General features: G+C 36.9%; 1 protein-coding gene and 1 long non-coding RNA gene across 14 annotated transcripts in view; one reads left to right on the top strand and one right to left on the bottom strand.

The window, feature by feature from the left end:
- The window catches only part of METTL25 (methyltransferase like 25), a 255,197-nt gene that overhangs the window by 138,794 nt on the left and 96,316 nt on the right, over positions 1–20,087 (bottom strand). For 7 of the 13 annotated variants that reach the window (XR_009599880.1, XR_009599881.1, XM_060412501.1 and 4 more), the window contains exons 10-12: positions 11,030–11,104; positions 10,388–10,459; positions 8,756–8,864 (exon numbers count right to left, since the gene is read on the bottom strand). Coding sequence is in view for 11 of the 13 variants with exons in the window: in XM_060412501.1 (XP_060268484.1) it covers positions 8,772–8,864; positions 10,388–10,459; positions 11,030–11,104 (240 nt within the window). In the remaining 2 variants the exon portion in view is untranslated. Of the gene's footprint in view, positions 1–1,027; positions 11,105–20,087 lie in introns of those variants that run through there. The other 6 variants (XM_042246569.2, XM_027967179.3, XM_042246570.2 and 3 more) reach the window with 6 other exon arrangements.
- Positions 1–20,087, top strand: part of LOC105614707 (uncharacterized) — a 73,168-nt gene that overhangs the window by 6,990 nt on the left and 46,091 nt on the right. The gene's annotated exons all lie outside the window — the stretch shown is intronic.

Below are 20,087 nucleotides of genomic sequence, written 5' to 3'. Positions count from 1 at the left end.
AAATTGGACAGTTACAGAATTCAAGTGGACTACTCTCTCAAACCATGTACAAAAATAAATTCAAAATAGATTAAAAACTTAAATGTAAGACCTGTAGCCATAAAAATTCTAGAAGAAAACAAAGGAAGAAAGCTCTTTAACACTGATCTTAGTAGTATTTCTTAGATATATCTCCTTAGGTAAAGGAAACAAAAATAAATGAATGGCTCTACATCAAATGGAAAGGTTTTTTCAGAGCAAAGGAAACTATCAATAAAATGGAAAGGTCAACTACTGAATGGGAAAAGATATCTGCATATGATATATCCAATAAGGGGTTAATATTGAAAAATATACAAAGAACTCATATAACAACATCAAAACCCTTCCCAAACAACCCAATCAAAAGTGGGCAGAGCATCTGAATAGACGTTTTTCCAAAGAAGATATACAGATAGTCAAAAGGAACATGAAAAGATGAAGATCAATATCCCCAATCATCAGAGAAATGCAAAGAGAACCACAATGAGGTACTACCTCACACCTATCAGAAATGACTATCATCAAAAAGAACATAAATAACAAATGTTGGTGAAGATGCGGTGAAAGGGGAACTCTTGTGCACTTTGGTGGAGACATAAACTGGTGCAGCCACTATGGAAAACAGATGAATGCTCCTCAGAAATTAAAAATGTAACTTCTATATGATATAGCAATTCCACTCGGGTATTTATCTGAAGAAAACAAAAACATTAATTTAAAAAGACATATACACTCATGTGTTCACTGCAGCATTACTGCCAATAGCCAATATATGAAAGCAACCTAAGGGCTTGTCAATAGGTGAATGGAAACAGAAGATGTTACACACACACACACACACACACACACACACACACACACACGCATGCACGTGCGCACACACACACACACACACACAGGAATATTACCTAGCTAAAAAAGGAGTGAAATTTTGCCACTTGCAACAACATGGATAGACTTGGCAGGTATTATGCTAGGTGAAATAAGTCAGACAGAGTAAGACAAATGCTAATGATTTCACTTATATTTGGAGTCTAAATATCAAAACAAATGAACAAACGTAACTAAACAGAAATAGACTCACAGCTACAGACAACAGACGACTGCCAGAGGGGAGCAGGTTAGGTAGGGGGAGGATAGGTGAGGGAGATTAAGAAGTAGAAAATTCCAATTGCAAAACAAATGAGTCATGGCTATGAAATGTACAGTGAGGGGTGGGGAGGTGGGATGAACTGGGAATTTGAGGTTAGTAGATGCAAATGATTATATGTAGAATGGATAAACCATAAGGTCCTAGCGTACAGCACAGGGAACCATATTCAATATCCTGTGACAAACCACAAATGTAAAAGAATATAAAAAGGAATGCCTGTGTGTATGGGCTTCCCAGATGGTGCTAGTGGTAAAGAACCCACCTGCCAATCCAGGAGATGTGGGTTTGATCCCTCGGTTGGGAAGATCCCCCGGAGCAGGAAATGGCAACCTGCTCTAGTATTCTGCCTGGAAAATTCCATTGATAGACGAGCCTGGTGGGCTCCAGTCCATGGTGCTGCAAAGACTGGGACATGACTGAGCACATACACCACCACCACCCATATTTTGTATATATATATATATATATATATATATATATATATATACACAAACATACACACACACACACACACACACATACATACATGAAAGGAAGTGAAAGTCACTCAGTCATGTCCAAATCTTTGCAAACTCATGGACTATAGAGTCCATGGAATTCTCCAGGGCAGAATACTAGAGTGGGTAGCCTTTCCCTTCTCCAGGGGATCCTCCCAACACACTGATCGAACCCAGGTCTCCTGCATTGCAGGCGGATTCTTTACCAGCTGAGCCACCAGGGAAGCCCATATATGCGTATGAATATGTATATTCATATAGGACATATATATGACAATCACTTTGCTGTACAGTAAAAATTAATACAACATTGTAAATCAACTCCACTTCAAATTAAATTTAAAAAATAACTATGTGATATCTTTGAATGGTGACAGATTGTAACTGGAGTTATTGTGGTGATTATCTTGACCGGTACAGAAATATCAAATCACTATGCTGTGTAACAGGTACTGACATAGTGTTAATTGTAGATAAATTACACTTTAAAAGCAAACAACTCATAGAAAAAGAGAGCAGATTTGTGGTTACAAGGGAAGGCGGGGGGAACTGAATGAAGGCAGTCAAAAGGTACAAATTCTCAGTTATAAGATAAGTAAGTATTGTACTAGGGATTACAGTACACAACTTAAATACAGTTAACATTGCTGCATGTTACATATGAAAGTTTTTAAAAGAGTAAATCCTGAAAGATTTTATCACAAAGAAAACATTTTTTTCTGTTTCCTTAATTTTATATGAAATGACAGATGTTCACTAAATAATGTGTTAAACATTTCATGAATTTAAGGAAAATCATTATGCTGTATACCTTAAACAGTACTGGATATCAACTATATCTCAATAAAATTGGAAGGAAAAAATGAAGCATGTAGAAATATTATATATATGAACATAAGTATGTACATATATATATACACAGACACACACACACATATATGTTGGTGATGCTATCTAACCATCTCCTCCTCTCCTGACACCTTCTCCTTTTGCCTTCAATCTTTCCCAGCATCAGGGTCTTTTCCAACGAGATGGCTCTGCACATCAGGTGGCCAAAGTATTGGAGCTTCAGCTTCAGGATCAGTCCTTCCAATGAATATTCAGGATTAACTTCCTTTAGCATTGACTGGTTTGATCTTCTTGCATTCCAAGGGACTCTCAAGAGTCTTCTCCAGCACCACAATTCGAAAGCATCAATTCTTCGGTGTTCAGGTTTCTTTGTGGTCCAATTCTCACATTCGGACATGACTACTGGAAAAACAATAGCTTGGATTATACGGACCTTTGTTGGCAAAGTGATGTCACTGCTTTTTAATATGCTGTCTAGGTTTGTCATAGCTTTCCTAACAACGAACAAGCATCTTTTAATTTGTGGCTGCAGTTGCCTGCAGAGATTTTAGAGCCCAAGAAAATAAAATGTGTCACTGAATCCACTTTTCCTCTTCTATTTGCCATGAAGTGATGAGATCAGATTGGCACAGCAGAAAAATATAGACAAAAAATAAAAATTAAAAAAAAAGAAAAATATAGACAATACTTTATAACAACTATAAATGGAGTATAACATCTAAAAATTATAAATCACTGTGTTGTATACCTGTAGTATATAATATATAAACCAACTATACTTCAATCAAAAAAAAAATAAAAACAAGGTTTTAAAAATATGTTCAATTTAGCTCTTAGCCACCTTGGTAAAAATGAAACCACATGACTCATGCAAAGACTTTGGAATAACTATGCATGTTAAAAGGGTAATAATAATAATTATTATCATTATTATGTACAGTAGCAAGAAACACAAATTAAAGAACAATCAGATTTATGTGGTATAGAAAGCCTTTTGTATAACTCTAGGCATTTATACCTATAGATACAATCACTGTTTTTCCCCTACAAAACACTTTTTTTTCCCTACACAAATCACTGTTATAAAGATGGTTAAGCTTCCATTTGTCTCCCTCTAGGACATTTAAAAACCACAACTATTGCTTTTATGTTATGCATTATGTGCCAGGAATTAAGTACTTTACAAGGAGAACTGCAACCATCTGCACTAATCTGACAGAGCTATGGAGTCTAAGAACTGAGACCACCTGTGTCAACACGATTTATTTGTGACAAGAAAACTTTGCCCAAGGAAGATAAGACCATAAACCAATAAATAACTTCACTGTTTGTTTCAGGAAATTCCCGTATGTTAATTTATCTCAGATAAACAATCTGTTCACCTTGGCAAAGAGTTAACTTATCAAGCAACAGTTGACTTATCATCAAGACATGCTTTGAGATCCTCACCCTGCTATAGATATTAACAATAAAATTTGTATCAGGTCAGGAACTTTCCCAAATCCCTGTCTGTTCTCCACCTTAAAAAAGCTACCTTAAACTACTTGAGCCCAGACTTTGAAATCCTACAAATATCCTCCCCCTTGACTTCCCCTTCAGAGACTGTCCGGGAGGAGTTTCCTCTTACTGCAGATAATTCTAATAAACTTAATTTTGCTTGATAAACAGGGTGCCTGGAGATGTTTTGAGGGAGTTCAGTGACACATACTTGTTCCTTTAACCCTCATAACATACTTGGAGTAAATTCTATTCTTACGTTATTTCTGCAGATGAGAAAATTGAAGTACACCGAATAGTTAAGTGACTTAGGCAAGGACACAACTTAATTTATATGAATCCAAACTATGGTACTGATTCTCTCTTGCCCCCAAGTGTATTGATCTAAAGACGCCCTAAAGAATCCTGTGCCATGATCCTCTCAGCCATGCCCAGTAATTATAGTATTAGTGACTGTAATTAGTAGTTTCATTGTCTTCCTCCCTGAATGCTTTGAGGACAGAGACATTCCCTGTTTGTCCCCATACTGCCAGTGCCTACATGCACCTGACGCATGGCAGGCATTCAGTTATGCATGCATGCACGCTCAGTTGTGTCCAGCTCTTTGTGATCCCATAAACTGTAGCCCGCCAGGTTCCTCTGTCCATGGGATTTCCCAGGCAAGAATACTGGAGTGGGTCACCATTTCCTGCTTCAGGGGATCTTCCTGACCCAGGGATCGAACCCATGTCTGGCAGCATTGGCAGGTGGATTCTTTACCACTGAGACATCTGGGAAGACAGGGATTCAGTAAATGTTAATAAAGTGAATATTAGATAAACCCCCACTTTACAAATGAGGCTCTGAGATAGTAAAAGTTTTGCTTTAACTCTCCCAGATAGTAACTGTCAGAACTGGTACTCTTGCCAATGTACCATTCTTTAGTTTAACTTGTAAATGAGCTCTCAAATGGCAGTTTTTATGAGATGAGGGTCTACATACAGTTCAGTGGGGATTCATGTGCATAAAGTCCTACCAAAATATTATATTTCTTTTCTTTTTGCTGACATCTTATCTCAGTGTGATCGTACAGATCATCTCATGCTAATTTGATGGTGATATCTCTCATTTCTCTCTGATTACTAAAAAATGGGAAGTCATCATTGGTTAATGCAATGTATGACAATGTTTTGAAACACTAGGAAGTTACTACATAGTTTCCTTGGTATTAAAACATTTGTAATACTAAACAGAGATTTACCCATATAAGGTTCCTCTTTTTTCTTTATTATAAGGAGGAATGAATGTTATATGAATATTTGAACTTTAGAAAAAAGTTTAAAATTTTACATAGAAGTACAATTATGAAAGGAACGAAAGTAGCCTGGAAAGGTTTTCTGCTCCTGAGAAAGCTACTCATATAGGAAACAACATGAGGAAAGAGAATAAAAAAGTAACTTAAAGACACGCATCAATCAGATGCAAACGTGTGAACCCTGCTTAGATTCTGAACTGGACCAACTGAGGTATTAATATGCAAAGACATTTGGAGCCAATCATGGAAATGTGAATGAGGACAAGTGATAGATTCAGTTCAGTTCAGTCGCTCAGTCGTGTCCGATTCCTTGTGACCCCATGAATCGCAGCACGCCAGGCCTCCCTGTCCATCACCATCTCCCGGAGTTTACTCAGACTCACGTCCATCGAGTCCGTGATGCCATCCAGCCATCTCATCCTCTGCTGTCCCCTTCTCCTCCTGCCCCCAATCCCTGCCAGCATCAGAGTCTTTTCCAATGAGTCAACTCTTCGCATGAGGTGGCCAAAGTACTGGAGTTTCAGCTTCAGCATCATTCCCTCCAAAGAAATCCCAGGGCTGATCTCCTTTAGGATGGACTGGTTGGATCTCCTTGCAGTCCAAGGGACTCTCAAGAGTCTTCTCCAACACCACAGTTCAAAAGCATCCATTCTTCAGCACTCAGCTTTCTTCACAGCCCAACTCTCACATCCATAAACATCTATTTCTGCTTTATGGACTATGCCAAAGCCTTTGACTGTGTGCATCACAATAAACTGTGGAAAATTCTGAAAGAGATGGGAATACCAGACCACTTGACCTGCCTCTTGAGAAACCTATATGCAGGTCAGGAAGTAACAGTTAGAACTGGACATGGAACAACAGACTGGTTCCAAATAGGAAAAGGAGTACGTCAAGGCTGTATATTGTCACCCTGCTTCTTTAACTTCTATGCAGAGTACATCATGAGAAACGCTGGGCTGGAACAAGCACAAGCTGGAATCAAGATTGCCGGGAGAAATATCAATAACCTCAGATATGCAGATGACACCACGCTTATGGCAGAAAGTGAAGAGGAACTAAAAGCCTCTTGATGAAAGTGATAGATTACTATGGGAAAAAAATCCTTAACTTAGAAATATACACTAAAGTATTTAGGTAAAATGACAAGTTGCCTGAGATCTGCCTTAAAATTCTCCATGGAAGGTGGGTACGCGTGACAAGCGTGTATGTGTGCATGCTCATGTGTGTACTGATGAAACGAGACTGGTAAATGCTTCTAATTATTGAAGTCTGTGATAAGTACATGGGGATTTATTATAATCTATTCTCCACTTCTGTACATGTTCAAAACTCTCAGCAAAAAGAGCTTGAAGAATGGCTAATTTTCCCAGGATCTTACTCAGTATACCAAGCACCTGACCATTCACATATATTGCTGTTGCTGTTCAGTCGTGTCTGACCCTTTGCAATCCCATGGACTGCAGCATGCCAGGCTTTCCTGTCCTTCACCATCTCCTGGAGCCTGCTCAAACTCATGTCCATCAAGTCAGTGATGCCATCCAACCATCTCGTCCTCTGTCATCTCCTTTTTCTCCTGCTTTCAATCTTTCCCAGCATCAGGGTCTTTTCTAATATATACTGGGTCTTTTTACATATATACCTATACATGTATATGTATTATGTATATGTATATATGTGTATATACATATACACAAGTACATATGTGTACACACACACACATATATAGTATATATACACACATATATACTATACCAGGGTATTTTCACATTTATTTCCCAGCATCAGGATCTTTTCACATATATACTAGCTACAAACTCAGTATCACAACCCAAAGCAAAAAGTTATTCTCACCTGTGGATAGATTCTAAAATTTAAGAAAGCAGTTACTCTTTCTCCTGGAAAAATTTTATACAGTCTTTTTTCCCCCCACCTGTCCACTTCTGTGCAAATCAGAAACCTCAAGTTTTCTGCTAATGAAAGGACTCTGCACCACTCTGAGCAGAGTACTAGTCTTCTCCTATTCACTCCTGCTTTTCCTAGTTTGACTTTTTACACAGCACCAGATGATTCCTTAAGTGCCAACTCATCGTTTATTTTTGTAAGATGCAAAGCCCCAAGAATCCTTAAAGTGAGTAAAGAACAGACTTTTGGACCCTGTGGGAGAAGGCGAGGGTGGGATGATTTGACAGAATAGCACTGAAACATTTATATTACCATTTGTAAAACGGATGACCAGTGCAAGTTCGATGTATGAAGTGGGGCACCCAAAGCCAATGCTCTAGGACAACCCAGAGGGATGGGGTAGGGAGGAAGGTGGGTGGGGTTCAGGATGGGGGGACACATATATACCTGTGGCTGATTCATATCAATGTATGGCAAGAGTTAGCACAATAATGTAAATAATTAGCCTCCAATTAAAATAAATTAATTTAAAAAAAAGAATCCTTAAAGGGAATATCTCAATTACAAGAAGCATATTCCTTTAAGGACACAGAATACTTCCTCATCTAATTTAGACTAAAACAGAGTATAAAATATTCTTTATATTAAGGACTTTTAATATCTGGCCTGTTCCCTGGGTATTTATTTAAGCATGCTTTTTTCCTTCCTGATAATATGAAAAATCCTTTCAAAATGTGAAAGAAACCACTAATGATCTTCAGGACCAACTAGTTTTACTGTAAGTATAACTATACCTTTCATATGTTAAGTCAGTAAAACATCAAAATATGATATGCAGTAAATAGCAGAAGTCTCTAATATTGAACAGGAAACAAGGCCCAGATTATAATGGCCTAGGGACGTACTTGGAGAAGGCAATGGCAACCCACGCCAGTACTCTTGCCTGGAAAATCCCATGGGCGGAGGAGCCTGGTGGGCTGCAGTCCATGGGGTCGCTAAGAGTTGGACACGACAGAGTGACTTCACTTTCACTTTTCACTTTCATGCATTGGAGAAGGAAATGGCAACCCACTCCAGTGTTATTGCCTGGAGAATCCCAGGGACAGGGGGAGTCTGGTGGGCTGCCGTCTATGGGGTCACACAGAGTCAGACATGACTGAAGCGACTTTGCAGCAGCAGCAGCCCCAGGGACATACTAATTCAGAAATGTAGGTCAATCCTTTACTAATATTTTCATGAGGTGGGAAGGGGGTTCAGGATGGGGAATACGTGTACACCCATGGCGGATTCATGTTGATGTATGGCAAAACCAATACAATATTGTAAAGTAATTAGCCTACAATTAAAATAAATTTATATTAAAAAATTAATTAATGTATGCTTTGACAATGGAAATGGATTAAGGCATTCCGCTTTAGCTATTGTTTTATTATCTATTTAAGATATATAACAATGTTTTTCAAATATTTACATAACATTGTATTAATGTTTAGAAAAACAAAATTAGCAAAAGATTCCACAAACAGATATAGCTAATACCTTGCTTCAATTGAAATCATTGCTGCTTCTTCAGGGCAATAATGGCATAACACCTGGGAGATTTCACAGGATCAAACAGCCTCACAAGCGCAGACCACATGATCTCATCCTGTAAATTGATAAGTGATTTAAATAGACAACTCTTTGTTGAAGATACAAATGAGAGATGTTAGACTATATACTAGAATATGAGAGCTCTTTGTTGGAGAAAATTAACAAATTTAATTAATTAATTTAATTTAGAATAAAATTCTAAATTAAAATTTCACCTTCAGGACTCCATGTTGAGGAAATAATTAAAGATGTATGCAGGGAGGGAAACACCAGGCTTCTCCTTGTTACAACTGGAAAAAGTGAAAGTGGCTAGAGACAACTGGGTATCGCTCAAATAAATTATACGGTGAAACATAATTCAGCTTCTTTAGTGCATTTAATGAGACAGAAAACATCCAAGTAAAAAAATGAAACAAATTAGATGAGAAGCTGTATTTATAATTTGATTCCATTTTTAATTAAAGTAGAGATAATGTGCTCATACATACACACGCAACATACGTATATTAAAAGCTCTCGAAAACATAATAATTCAAGAGCTAATGCTGAAAGGTGAGGTTATAGTTACTTCCAACTTTCTTTTTGATATTCTTCACTTAAAATTTTCTAACATTAAGTGTGTATTACTTTTATAACCGTAATATCATTTCAAATATCAAATGAACAACCACAGGATTTCTATCACTGCATTACCAGTGAAACTCGGTACGTACTGTTATGCCTACCTATTTTATTTAGGTCACTGGAAATTGTTTTGAAAAGGAAAATGATGAGTACCTAGTAAAATAAGCCTGATTCTGTGAACTACCAAGGTGAAAAGCAAAAGTTTCCAGTAATTTTGCATTAGTTAGTAGCTTAGCAAAGTATATAATTATCCAAATATTTAAAAACTGCTTTTCTCTGTGAAAATATCATTTATTAAAATCCACTTGTTCCAGGTAGCTTGCTGAAAAGAAGTAAAGCTCTTCATATGATAAAAGAAATATTAAATTAAAGAGCTTATAGCGAAAACATAAGGCTGAATCTACAAATGGGATTAAACAGCTCAAAAACCTAATTTTGATTACAGCTTAGACTAGAACCTGAAAAACACATTTTCCCCAAAGATAAATCACAAAATCATTTTTCTAGTCATTCAACATAGATAAAACAAGTAAGACTGAGAAAACAGAAGCAATTAGAAAGAAATTTCTGTACTGCGGAGTACATATGTCCCCAAATTCAAAAATGAATTAAAAACTGATTCTTACAAAGTGAAACATATAAATGATATCCTTTATGTTGATATCCTAGCTATACGGTACGTCACATATGAGGGTTGTGTGCACTGTCTACTGTATAGTAATTACCATACAATTAAAAGAATGTACACTTTATTATAGCACTTTTTGGGGAAACATCTGTTGTACATATGCTTTTGTTTCAAAAGAGATGGAAAGACTATTTAAACTTGGAAAATATAACAAGAAAAATCATCTTACTAGCTATGTGAACGAAAGTTATTGTAGTTATAAGCAGATTGATATTACTGGGTTTAATAAAGATACTTGTTATGCATTTAAAATTAACATAATATACCTGCTCTTTCAGGTAGCAAAGTCGATCCAGAAGAATCAAGGTCTCTATGCAAGGAGCTAGAACAACTTTCAACTAAAAGAAAGAATAAGATAGCACAGTGGTACTTTAAAACAAACAAAAATACTAACTTAACAATTACATTTAAGAAAATATATATACAGAAACTTGCATAAGGCCAAATCTCCAATATCCATTGTACATCTTCAGAAAATAAGTACTTCAGAGATCAAAAGTTTTTCTTTTAATAGTTAAAGGAAAAGAATATCCTTTGAGTGACTTTGGGATGGAATCCAAAAGCAATCATATATATGTGATAGAAAGCTTTTAAAGGGGTACTAAGAATGAAATTCATTAAAAGGAATGCTTGTGAAATAATTGCATTGAGACCAATATGTGTTCAAAGAACTCTAAAACTTCTTGCCATGCATTTCTAATACACTTTAAGAGAAATCTGCCATGTGTTCTCTTTATTACGGTACTGACGCCTAATATAGTTCTAAAATAGGAAATGATCCAAAACAGCTTTTCTACATTAAGAGAAAACAACATAGATTGGTTGGCCCCATAAAAAAAAAAATTTAATAGGATCCCACTCAAGTCTAGCAACATATTCAATTTAATATGTTTAATTCTGAGACTTACCATATTAAAAGCCTCCAGTTCATTCATTCTAGGTTTATATTTCTCGTAGTAGTCCATTATAATTTTTTCTGGCAGCTTCAAGATAAAACAACAACAGTAATAAATTTAGTAACAGTTAAAAATATATATATATATTTCCCTATTCAGATGTACCCTAAAGTAAAACAAACATAATAATTCAAAGCAATCTTATGTGTCTGAAGTGCTCTAATGATGTTCATGAAGCAAGTCAATTTAACTAAATTCTTTCATTTAAATTTTCTGCATCAATATAGGTTATTCAGCATATCATAAGTAAAATCAATAATAAGATCCTATCAACTTTTATTTCAACAAGTAGTAATGAAATATTTACCTTCACTTGCTTCTACATTTAGGGTACACAGTAGGTAGGAGCTTAATAAACAGTTTTCGAATATAACTAAAATTTAAACAATATATCTAAAAAATATAGAGAACAAAAAGGCAAAAGGAATATAGTAAAGACATATTCATATTAAACATAATTTCTTCTAACAATACTTAACCAATCCATCAATAAGCACTGCCTTCTGTTTTTTTCTCTAAAACATGATACCCATAACACACTGAATCCTTGTGGTTAGTAGGCCACTTTGTAGATAATTTATTAATACATGTTCTGTTCTCACCAGTTGAGCTTTATGCCTATGGCATTAAGTGTATTTGTTCCTAAACTTTTTTATTACAGGTACATTATAATGACATGATACAAATATTAAAAAATCAATAAAATATAGATGCAAAAGGAAAAGTTTCTTTATATGTTGAATGTCTTTGTGAAAGGCTTGATAAAGGAAAGTCACCAGAAGAAACTGCTGTCAATTTATATACGATCAAGGGGTTTCCCAGGTGTCACTAGTGGTAAAGAACCTGCCTGCCAATGCAGGGGTCATAAGACAAGCAGGTTCGATCCCTGGGTTGGGAAGATCACCTGGAGGAGGGCATCACAACCCACTCCAGTATTCCTGCTTGGAGAATACCATGGGCGGAGGAGCCTGGTGGGTTACGGTCCACAGGGTTGCAAAGCGTCAGGCACGACTGAAGCGACTTAGCACGTATGCACGCATATGTAGTCGAGACAAATGACACACTGAGTAAAGAGTCTAAAACCTGAAAGGACTTGTATTCAGATCTCTTTGCAAATGTATAAATATGTTTTTAAAGACCCCACTCTTTTTCTATTACATGAAATTTCTTTTGAATTTAAAAAAAATACAAAAAGGTATCTAACAGTGAAAAGTAAGGCTTTATCTCATCCAATTTCTCGTGTGGCCTTCCAGAAAATATTAATATCTCCCCTTTGGTAAAGAACCCAAGATTATGGCTTTTTCTCCAGCCCTTATTTTGCTCATCTTTGGACTGAATGAGTGCCTCCTGAATCACATTTTTACAGTAGCGTATATGGGACTAAGTCTAGGCCTGAACTTCAGGCCAGCAAAACTCACCTCGAAAAATTATGACCGTGTTTGAATTATAGCCTTTAGTCTTTGCTTCTGTCCTGTCATGTGAGATTAGCAGTTACAGAACAACTCAGAACTCACAACCTTTTTTTCAGTCCTGCCTCATCAGCATACTGCTTCCTATAAACACGGTTTTTCAGTGTGATTCCTTGGGTTCTACAGTATTCTGTGTCTCCTTTATGTCAAATTGAGAAGTACCACCCTGGACATAAAATGGTTTTGTTTCAAACTAGGGATTGTTGATTTTGCCCCTCAGGATATGCTGCTTTAAAGTACTGTACTGTTGGCTGTGCTGGTGATCTGCAAGTCCAGGCAGTTTCTCTCGACATCACTCTGTATCCCTCTTTACCTTCACTGAACTTCATAATACACATGGTTTGAGATTTAACAGGCTTTTTGATTTTGTCAAAAAGGAGTCTGTATTTCTGTTTCTCTTTCCATTTGTTGCTTTTGTGTGATTTTGAAGAGAAAAGATGAGACTATCATCTTTACTTTCCTATTAAAAAAAAATGGATATCTTTTGCCTTACTTTGAATAATCCAAAGCTGGATACTATAAACTATGCATTATAGAGGTTTGATGGACAGAAGTTAAGGTAGAAATCTAACTAGAGAAACTATATGCAAAGCTGTGTGCAAGAAACAAAATAAATGGCCTTATTCTTCTACCAAATGCTTGGTGGATACAATAATATTAATGTTTCTAAGTGAAAAATTCAGTGTTTAAGATATGATTTCATGCTTTAACCAACTTTTCCAATAAAATGCTCACCTACCAGTCTCATAAGACTAGATCAGAGAATCTATGGAAATTTTATAAAGACACTGTTTAGTTCTAGGATGAATCGGTAACATACATACATGCATGGTCTTATTTTACTGATGATATGACCATAGTTAAACCCAGTAAGAGCCAAGACAGGGCAAACATCTTAGAGATAAAGAAGACGTCATAATTGAGGAGGTGCTTGGTGTAGGCAAGAACATCCATGGAAACTTACAAGTTGAAGTGCACATTGAATGCCAGCTGGGAGCTTTGGTCATGAATTCCATTGCTCCTTGCTGCCCATCTCCAAGACTCCAGAAAAAGGGACTAATATTAGCTAAGCTGCGTAATGGGGCCCTAGCTCAGTGGTCTGTGGTTTATGTTTAGGGAGATATCCAGTCTTAAAGAGAAACTAGGTGAGAGACAGTAAATGAGAGGTCACATCAAGGGGCTTTAGGTTTTTTCCCTTACTTTTCTTACATTTTTTTTTTTTTTTTTGGCATTTTAAACTCCAATAGTCCAGTTGGTTTTGACAGACTTGCCTAGTTTTTGATGACCTTGACATTGCTCAGGAGCCCTAGTCAAGCATTTTGTATGATATTCCATCACTGGGAACAGTTTTCCTCATAATTAGACTGGGGCTATAGATTTTGAGAGGAAGACTACAGATGTAAAGTATCATATTCCTCACATAATATTCAGGGTATTTACTATCAGTATGATCTATCACTGTTGATATGGATCTCGAGTACTTGGCTGACATTGTTGTTATTCAGTTGCTATGTCATGCCCGACTCTTTGTGACCCCATGACCTGCAGCAAGCCAGGCTTCCCTGTCCTTCACCATCTCCCAGAGTTTGCTCAAACTCACGTCCATTGAGTTGGTGATGCGATCCAACAATCTCATCCTCTGTTGCCCCCTTCTCCCCTTGACTTGGCTGATTTGTCTCTTTTCCTACATTATTTATTAAAATTGTCTTTTTATATATCTATATATGGGGGCCCAGATAAGCAAAGGTGGGCCATATTTCAACTCCATGGGGAATGGGCCAGATGAATGGATAAGAGATACACAATTGTTCAGAGATCCTCCCCACACACTACCTGATCAGAAGACAGATTAGCAACAGACCTTCTTTTCATCAGTAGATGGTAGGGCTGAGGCTGCTGATACACCCTTGGCTAGAACTCAAGGTGGGTGGATGTGGTACCACGTTGAGAACGCAAAGGAAAACTTCAGTTAGAAGTGCTACTCCATGGAACACATGAATGATGTGAAAATGAAGTCTTACTGCTGACTGAGAAAGCTGTAGTGGTCTGGATAGAAGATAAAACCAACTACAACATTCCCTTAAGCCAAAGTCTAATCCAGAGCAAGGCCATAACTTTTTTCAATTCTATGAAGGTTGAGAGAGATGAGGAAGCTGCAGAAGAAAACTCTGAAGCTAGCAGAGGCAGATTCATGAGGTTTAAGGAGAGAAGTCATCTCTACAACATAAAAGAGCAAGATGAAGCACCAAGCAGTGATGCAGAAGCTATAGTAAGTTATCCAGAAGATCTAGCTAAGATAATTACACCAAACAACAGATTTTCAGTGTAAATGAAGCATCCTTCTACTAGAAGAAGATGCCATCTAGCAATTTCGTAGCTAAAGAGGAGAATTCAATGCTTGGCTTTAAGGCTTCAAAGGACAGGCTGAAATCTCTTGTCAGATAGGGGCTAACATAGCTGGGGACTTTGAAGTCAACCTCATTTACCATCTCCAAATTCCTAGGGTCCTCAAGAATAATGCTAAATCTACTCTGCTTGTGCTCTGCAAATGGAACAACAGAGTCTGGATGTTAGCACATCTGTTTACAGCATGGTTCACTGAATATTTTAAGACTATTGTTGAGATCTACTGCTCAGAAAATAAAAAAAAAAAAAGATTCTTTTCAAAATATCACTACTCACTGACAAAGCACCTGGTCACTCAAGAGCTCTCATGGAGATGCACAAGACTAAAATGTTATTTTCATGGCTGCTAACACAACATCCATTCTGCAGCCCATAGATCAAGCAGTAATTTTGACTTTCAAGTCTTATTATTTAAGAAATACATTTTGTAAGGGTATAGCTGCCATAAATAGTGATTCATCTGATGGATCTGGGCAAAGTAAATTGAAAACATTCTGGAAAGTATTCACTATTCTAGATCTAAGAACATTCATGATTCATGGAAGCATGTCAAAATAACAACATTAACAAGAGCCTGGAGGAAGCTGATTCCAACTCTCATAGATGGTTTCGAGGCGTTCAAACCTGAGTGGAGGAAGTAACTGCAGATGCGGTAGAAATAACAAGAGAACAAGAATTAGAAGTGGAGCCTAAAGATGTGACTGAATTACTGAACCCTCATGATAAAGCTTTTACAGATGAGTTGTTTCTTATGCATGAGCAAAGAAGTGCTTTCTCGAGATGGGATTTACTCTTGGCGAAGATGCTGTGTTGATTGTTGAAATGACAACAACGGATTTATAATATTACACAAATTTAGTTGATAAAGCAAAGTTTGAGACATTTGACTGCAATTCTGAAAGCTGTTCTGTGGGTAAAATTCTATCAAAAAGCACTGCATTGTTAGAGAAATCATTCGTGAAAGGAAAAGTCAGCCAAATTTACTGTTGTCTTATTTTACGAAACTGCCACAGCCACCCCAACTTCAGCAACCACCACCGCCATCAGTCAGCAGCCATCAACTCTGAGACAAGACTCTCCACCAGGAGAAAGATTATGACTGGCTGAAGGCTCAGATGATGGCTAGTAGTTTTCAGCAATAAAATATTCTTGAGTAAGGCATGTACATTGCTTTTTAAACACAATGCTATAGCACACATAACAGACTATAGTATGCTGTAAACACAACTTCTGTATGCACTTGGAAACCAAAAACTTCATGTGACTTGGTTTATTGAAATACTCACCTTATTGTAGCGCTTTGGAATAGAACCCACAATCTGAGGTAGCCCTGTGTTATTATGTGTGCGTGCTTAGTTGTTCAGTTGTGTCTGACTCTTTTTGACCCCATGGACTGTAGCCTGCCAGGCTCCTCTGTCCATGGAATTCTCCAGGAGAGAATACTAGAGTGGGTAGTCGTTCCCTTCTCCAGGGGATCTTCCAGACCCAGGGATAGAACCCAGGCCTCCTGCATTGTAGGCAGATTCTTTACTCTCTGAGCCACCAGAGAAGCCCTGTGTTATTACAATGGTTGCAAAAAGCAGCAGGAAATATTTCTGGGAATAATGCACATGTCATCACCAAAGATGACAGGCTACCTATATATTTAAATTGTATCAGGAATTCACTGCTTCTTTAGGGTCAGAGGACCTCATTTACTGCAGATCATTTATAAGCAGTCAGTCCTCAGTATCCACAGATGTAGAACCCACAGATACACAGGGCTGCCTGTACTCCACCATTTTATATAAGGGACTTGAGCACCCTTGGTATTTTGTCTGTGGGGGGTTCTGGAACCAATTCCCCAAGGATACCAAGGGACGACTGAATATCACTACAGGAAAGTTAACGAGCTTCTTGCATTTGTGGTTGCCTTCCCACTTGTATTTAAACCACTTAGTCATTACAATTACTACCGATTCATCTCTGATCTAATGTCCGAAGGTAAGTTTATTTGGTCTCTCCACATCGCCTGGTTCTTTGGCCTCACCTCTCACCACTGCCTCCTCCACTTGCTTTATGCTTCAACTGTGCTGAGTCCAGAATCATGTTTCTTACATCTCTGTGGTTTTGCACAAGCTATGCTCCCCACCACACACATCTGAAATGAGTTCCTTGCTCACTACCTGCCCATCTTGTTTGCTGAATACATTCTTACACATCCTTCAAGACCAAGCTAAGGCATCAATGTCCTCCGTAAAACCTTCACAGGCAGAGTGAGTCACTCCAGGCATATATAGACTTTATACACGTATCTATTACTGTAAGTTCATGCTGTAATTACTTGTTTTCTTTTCTCATGGGTCCTGTCTTAATTATCTTTGTAGCTCCAGAGTTTCCATGGTTCTTGGCACACTGGAGATTCTTCAAAGTAAATATTTGCTGATGAATAACTAAATGACTGTGGTCTCAAAAATTTTGCTATTGCCGGCCTGTTCTGGAGAAATATTTAAGGATAATTTTCTGACTTATCCTCTGCCAACTTCCACTAAGGTTCTAAATTTTAGTGATTTTTCAACTTAATCCATTCAAGAGCATGCATCCACCCCATTAAATCACCACTTTTATTGTCTATTTCATTCTCAATATCTGGGAGTAACATTATTTGAATATTCATTATATGTATATGAGCTTCGTTGGTGGCTCAGACAGTAAAGAGTCTGCCTGCAATACAGGAAACCTGGGTTTGATCCCTGGGTTGGGAAGATCCCCTGGAGAAGGAAATGGCAACCCACTTCAGTATTCTTGCCTGGAGAATTCCACAGACAGAGGAGTGTGGCAGGCTACAGTCCATGGGGCTGAAAAGAGTTGGACACAACTGAGTGACTTTGACTTTCGCTTTTCTATTTGTACATAACACACACAAAAAAGCTCTAGAACATAAATTCCTTTTCTTTTCTTATGGACAAATGATCCAGCTCACTCTTTCTCTAGGAAACAACAGTAGTTTCGTTGCTTTTAAAATCGGATGCTTTAAAATTTTATGTGTGTGTGTGTACTCTCATGCTCTGTGTGTGTGCACTATTTGTATGTGGAAAGAGAAAGAGAGAAAAGCAATACAAAAAAAAACAAAAACAAAACAAACCCAAATGCTGTGGACCATGAAGATAATATGAAACCTTAAAGACAGTTTTGGAGGTTTTCTAAAATATGGAGAGATACTAAAATTTGGGACAGAAGACAAAATTTGAAAATACCAAACTTTTTTGACGGTCAAGGTAAAGTTAATTACTAGGATTTTGTTATTTTGGACTTTCATAAAGTTCTATAAAAACAATTTACAAAGACATAATTGTGCTTTACTAAATTACAAAGAATTGTACTATAAAATTTCATTCTAAGAAGTCCATCTATTATAAACAGTATTCATGCTGATGTAAAGTAGCTCATGCTCCATACCATTTATTGTAGGCTTGGCTTTACTGTGAAATTGAAATATTCTTCTTAAACAAAATTATATCTTATGCAGGATTGAAACAATATCACTATTAAGCGGTTAAAGCTATATAAAATTAAAGATCAAGGAGGAGATCATTTTGATAAAAAGTCTTCAAAATATAAGAACAGAATCACTACTTTTCCCATCTTCCACACTCTATATTTCTTTGTATAAAGTGGCATTTTAAGATAATAGGGGGTTTACCATGAGAATGCTAATAGAATCGTTAAAATGACAAATGCTTGAAGACAGCAGATCTCAACCAAGGGTGATTTTGCCCCCCAAGACATTTGTGCCTATGCCTGGAGATTTTTTTTAAAAAATTATTTTTGATTGCTACCATTAGGGTGCTATTGCTGACACCTAGTGGGTAGAGGCCAAGGATGTTAAACATCCTACAACACACAAGTTAGCTCTCCACAAAGAAGAATTACCCAGACGAGCTGAGTTTAAGAAGTCCTGCTCTAAGAGAAAACGTCCAATGCTGTGTATCACAACTGACTGCAGGACTTATGGATTAATATTTTCTGCTGTGTATGGGCCACTTATATATCAGCACATGCTGTTCTAGTCTCCTTTGGAATGATGTTTTGTCTGGGACTATTCTTTGTCTTTCCATAGGTTTACATGGTTTCTTGTGACTAAGAAAGTATCAGAGCATGCTAGGAGATTTTCTAGGCACTTTACCTAACTACCTACATAGTTTTGACTATGAAGAGATATGCTTTGAGAGATCAGAGACACATCAACAGCAATCACCACATTTTCAATTATATGTAAATATAATTATATTTATATTATATATACATTTGTTAATAAATGATTAAAATTTGGTTAAAGATCTTTTAAATAATTTTCTGTATCTAACATTTTAAATTTAAGTGATTTTGATACTTTTTAGAATTAGAATCTCACATGAAAATTAATGTCATTTTAAAAATAAAACTACTCATATCTTTTTATCATGCATGTGGTCAAGACTTTCATTTTAGCACTGATACTTCATGATGCGAGAGAAAAACAATAGGATTTTGTATTAGATCACAAATGTAAGTTCAGTTTTAATAAGTTATCCTATTTCCAACTACTCTCACCTGATAGGCAATTCTCTTAATTTGTCTCCCATCACAATTAAAACAAAAAATCCTCACAACACATACTCATCTATTTGCTTCCTCTCACACCACTACCTTTTAAACACCTTATTATATGCTATACGTTCTTCTCCTTCCAGTTGGGGCTTCTCATCCCTTTTCTTTTCCTCACATATTTTATTCAACACATTTGTCTGTAAATGAGCTTAAACAGTTTTAAGAGAAAAATCAGCAAGTCCTATTATTACCTTTTAATAACTAAGAAAGATAGTCATTTAAGAGTGATCTTTTTATGGTGATACTTATCTACATTGGTCTTTTTCCTTTTGTTTTTAATTGTACTTCTTAGCACAGTGGTGGCTGACAGTGGAGGTTCTGATGGAAGCTGAATCTGTGTGCAAGTTTCAGCTCTGACCCTTCAACCAGGGGAAAATGACTTGCCTTTCTCTGATGCGCTCTTTTCAGATCATTACATTGGGCATAATAAGTATCTGACATAAAAGTTTTAGGGAAGAGTAAATGAGATAATGTTGATGTTTATGGCATAATAATTAACACATAGT

Source organism: Ovis aries, chromosome 3 (genome assembly GCF_016772045.2).
Source record: "Ovis aries strain OAR_USU_Benz2616 breed Rambouillet chromosome 3, ARS-UI_Ramb_v3.0, whole genome shotgun sequence".
Taxonomy (NCBI): Eukaryota; Metazoa; Chordata; class Mammalia; order Artiodactyla; family Bovidae; genus Ovis; species Ovis aries.
This window is presented reverse-complemented; position numbering and strand designations above follow the sequence as displayed.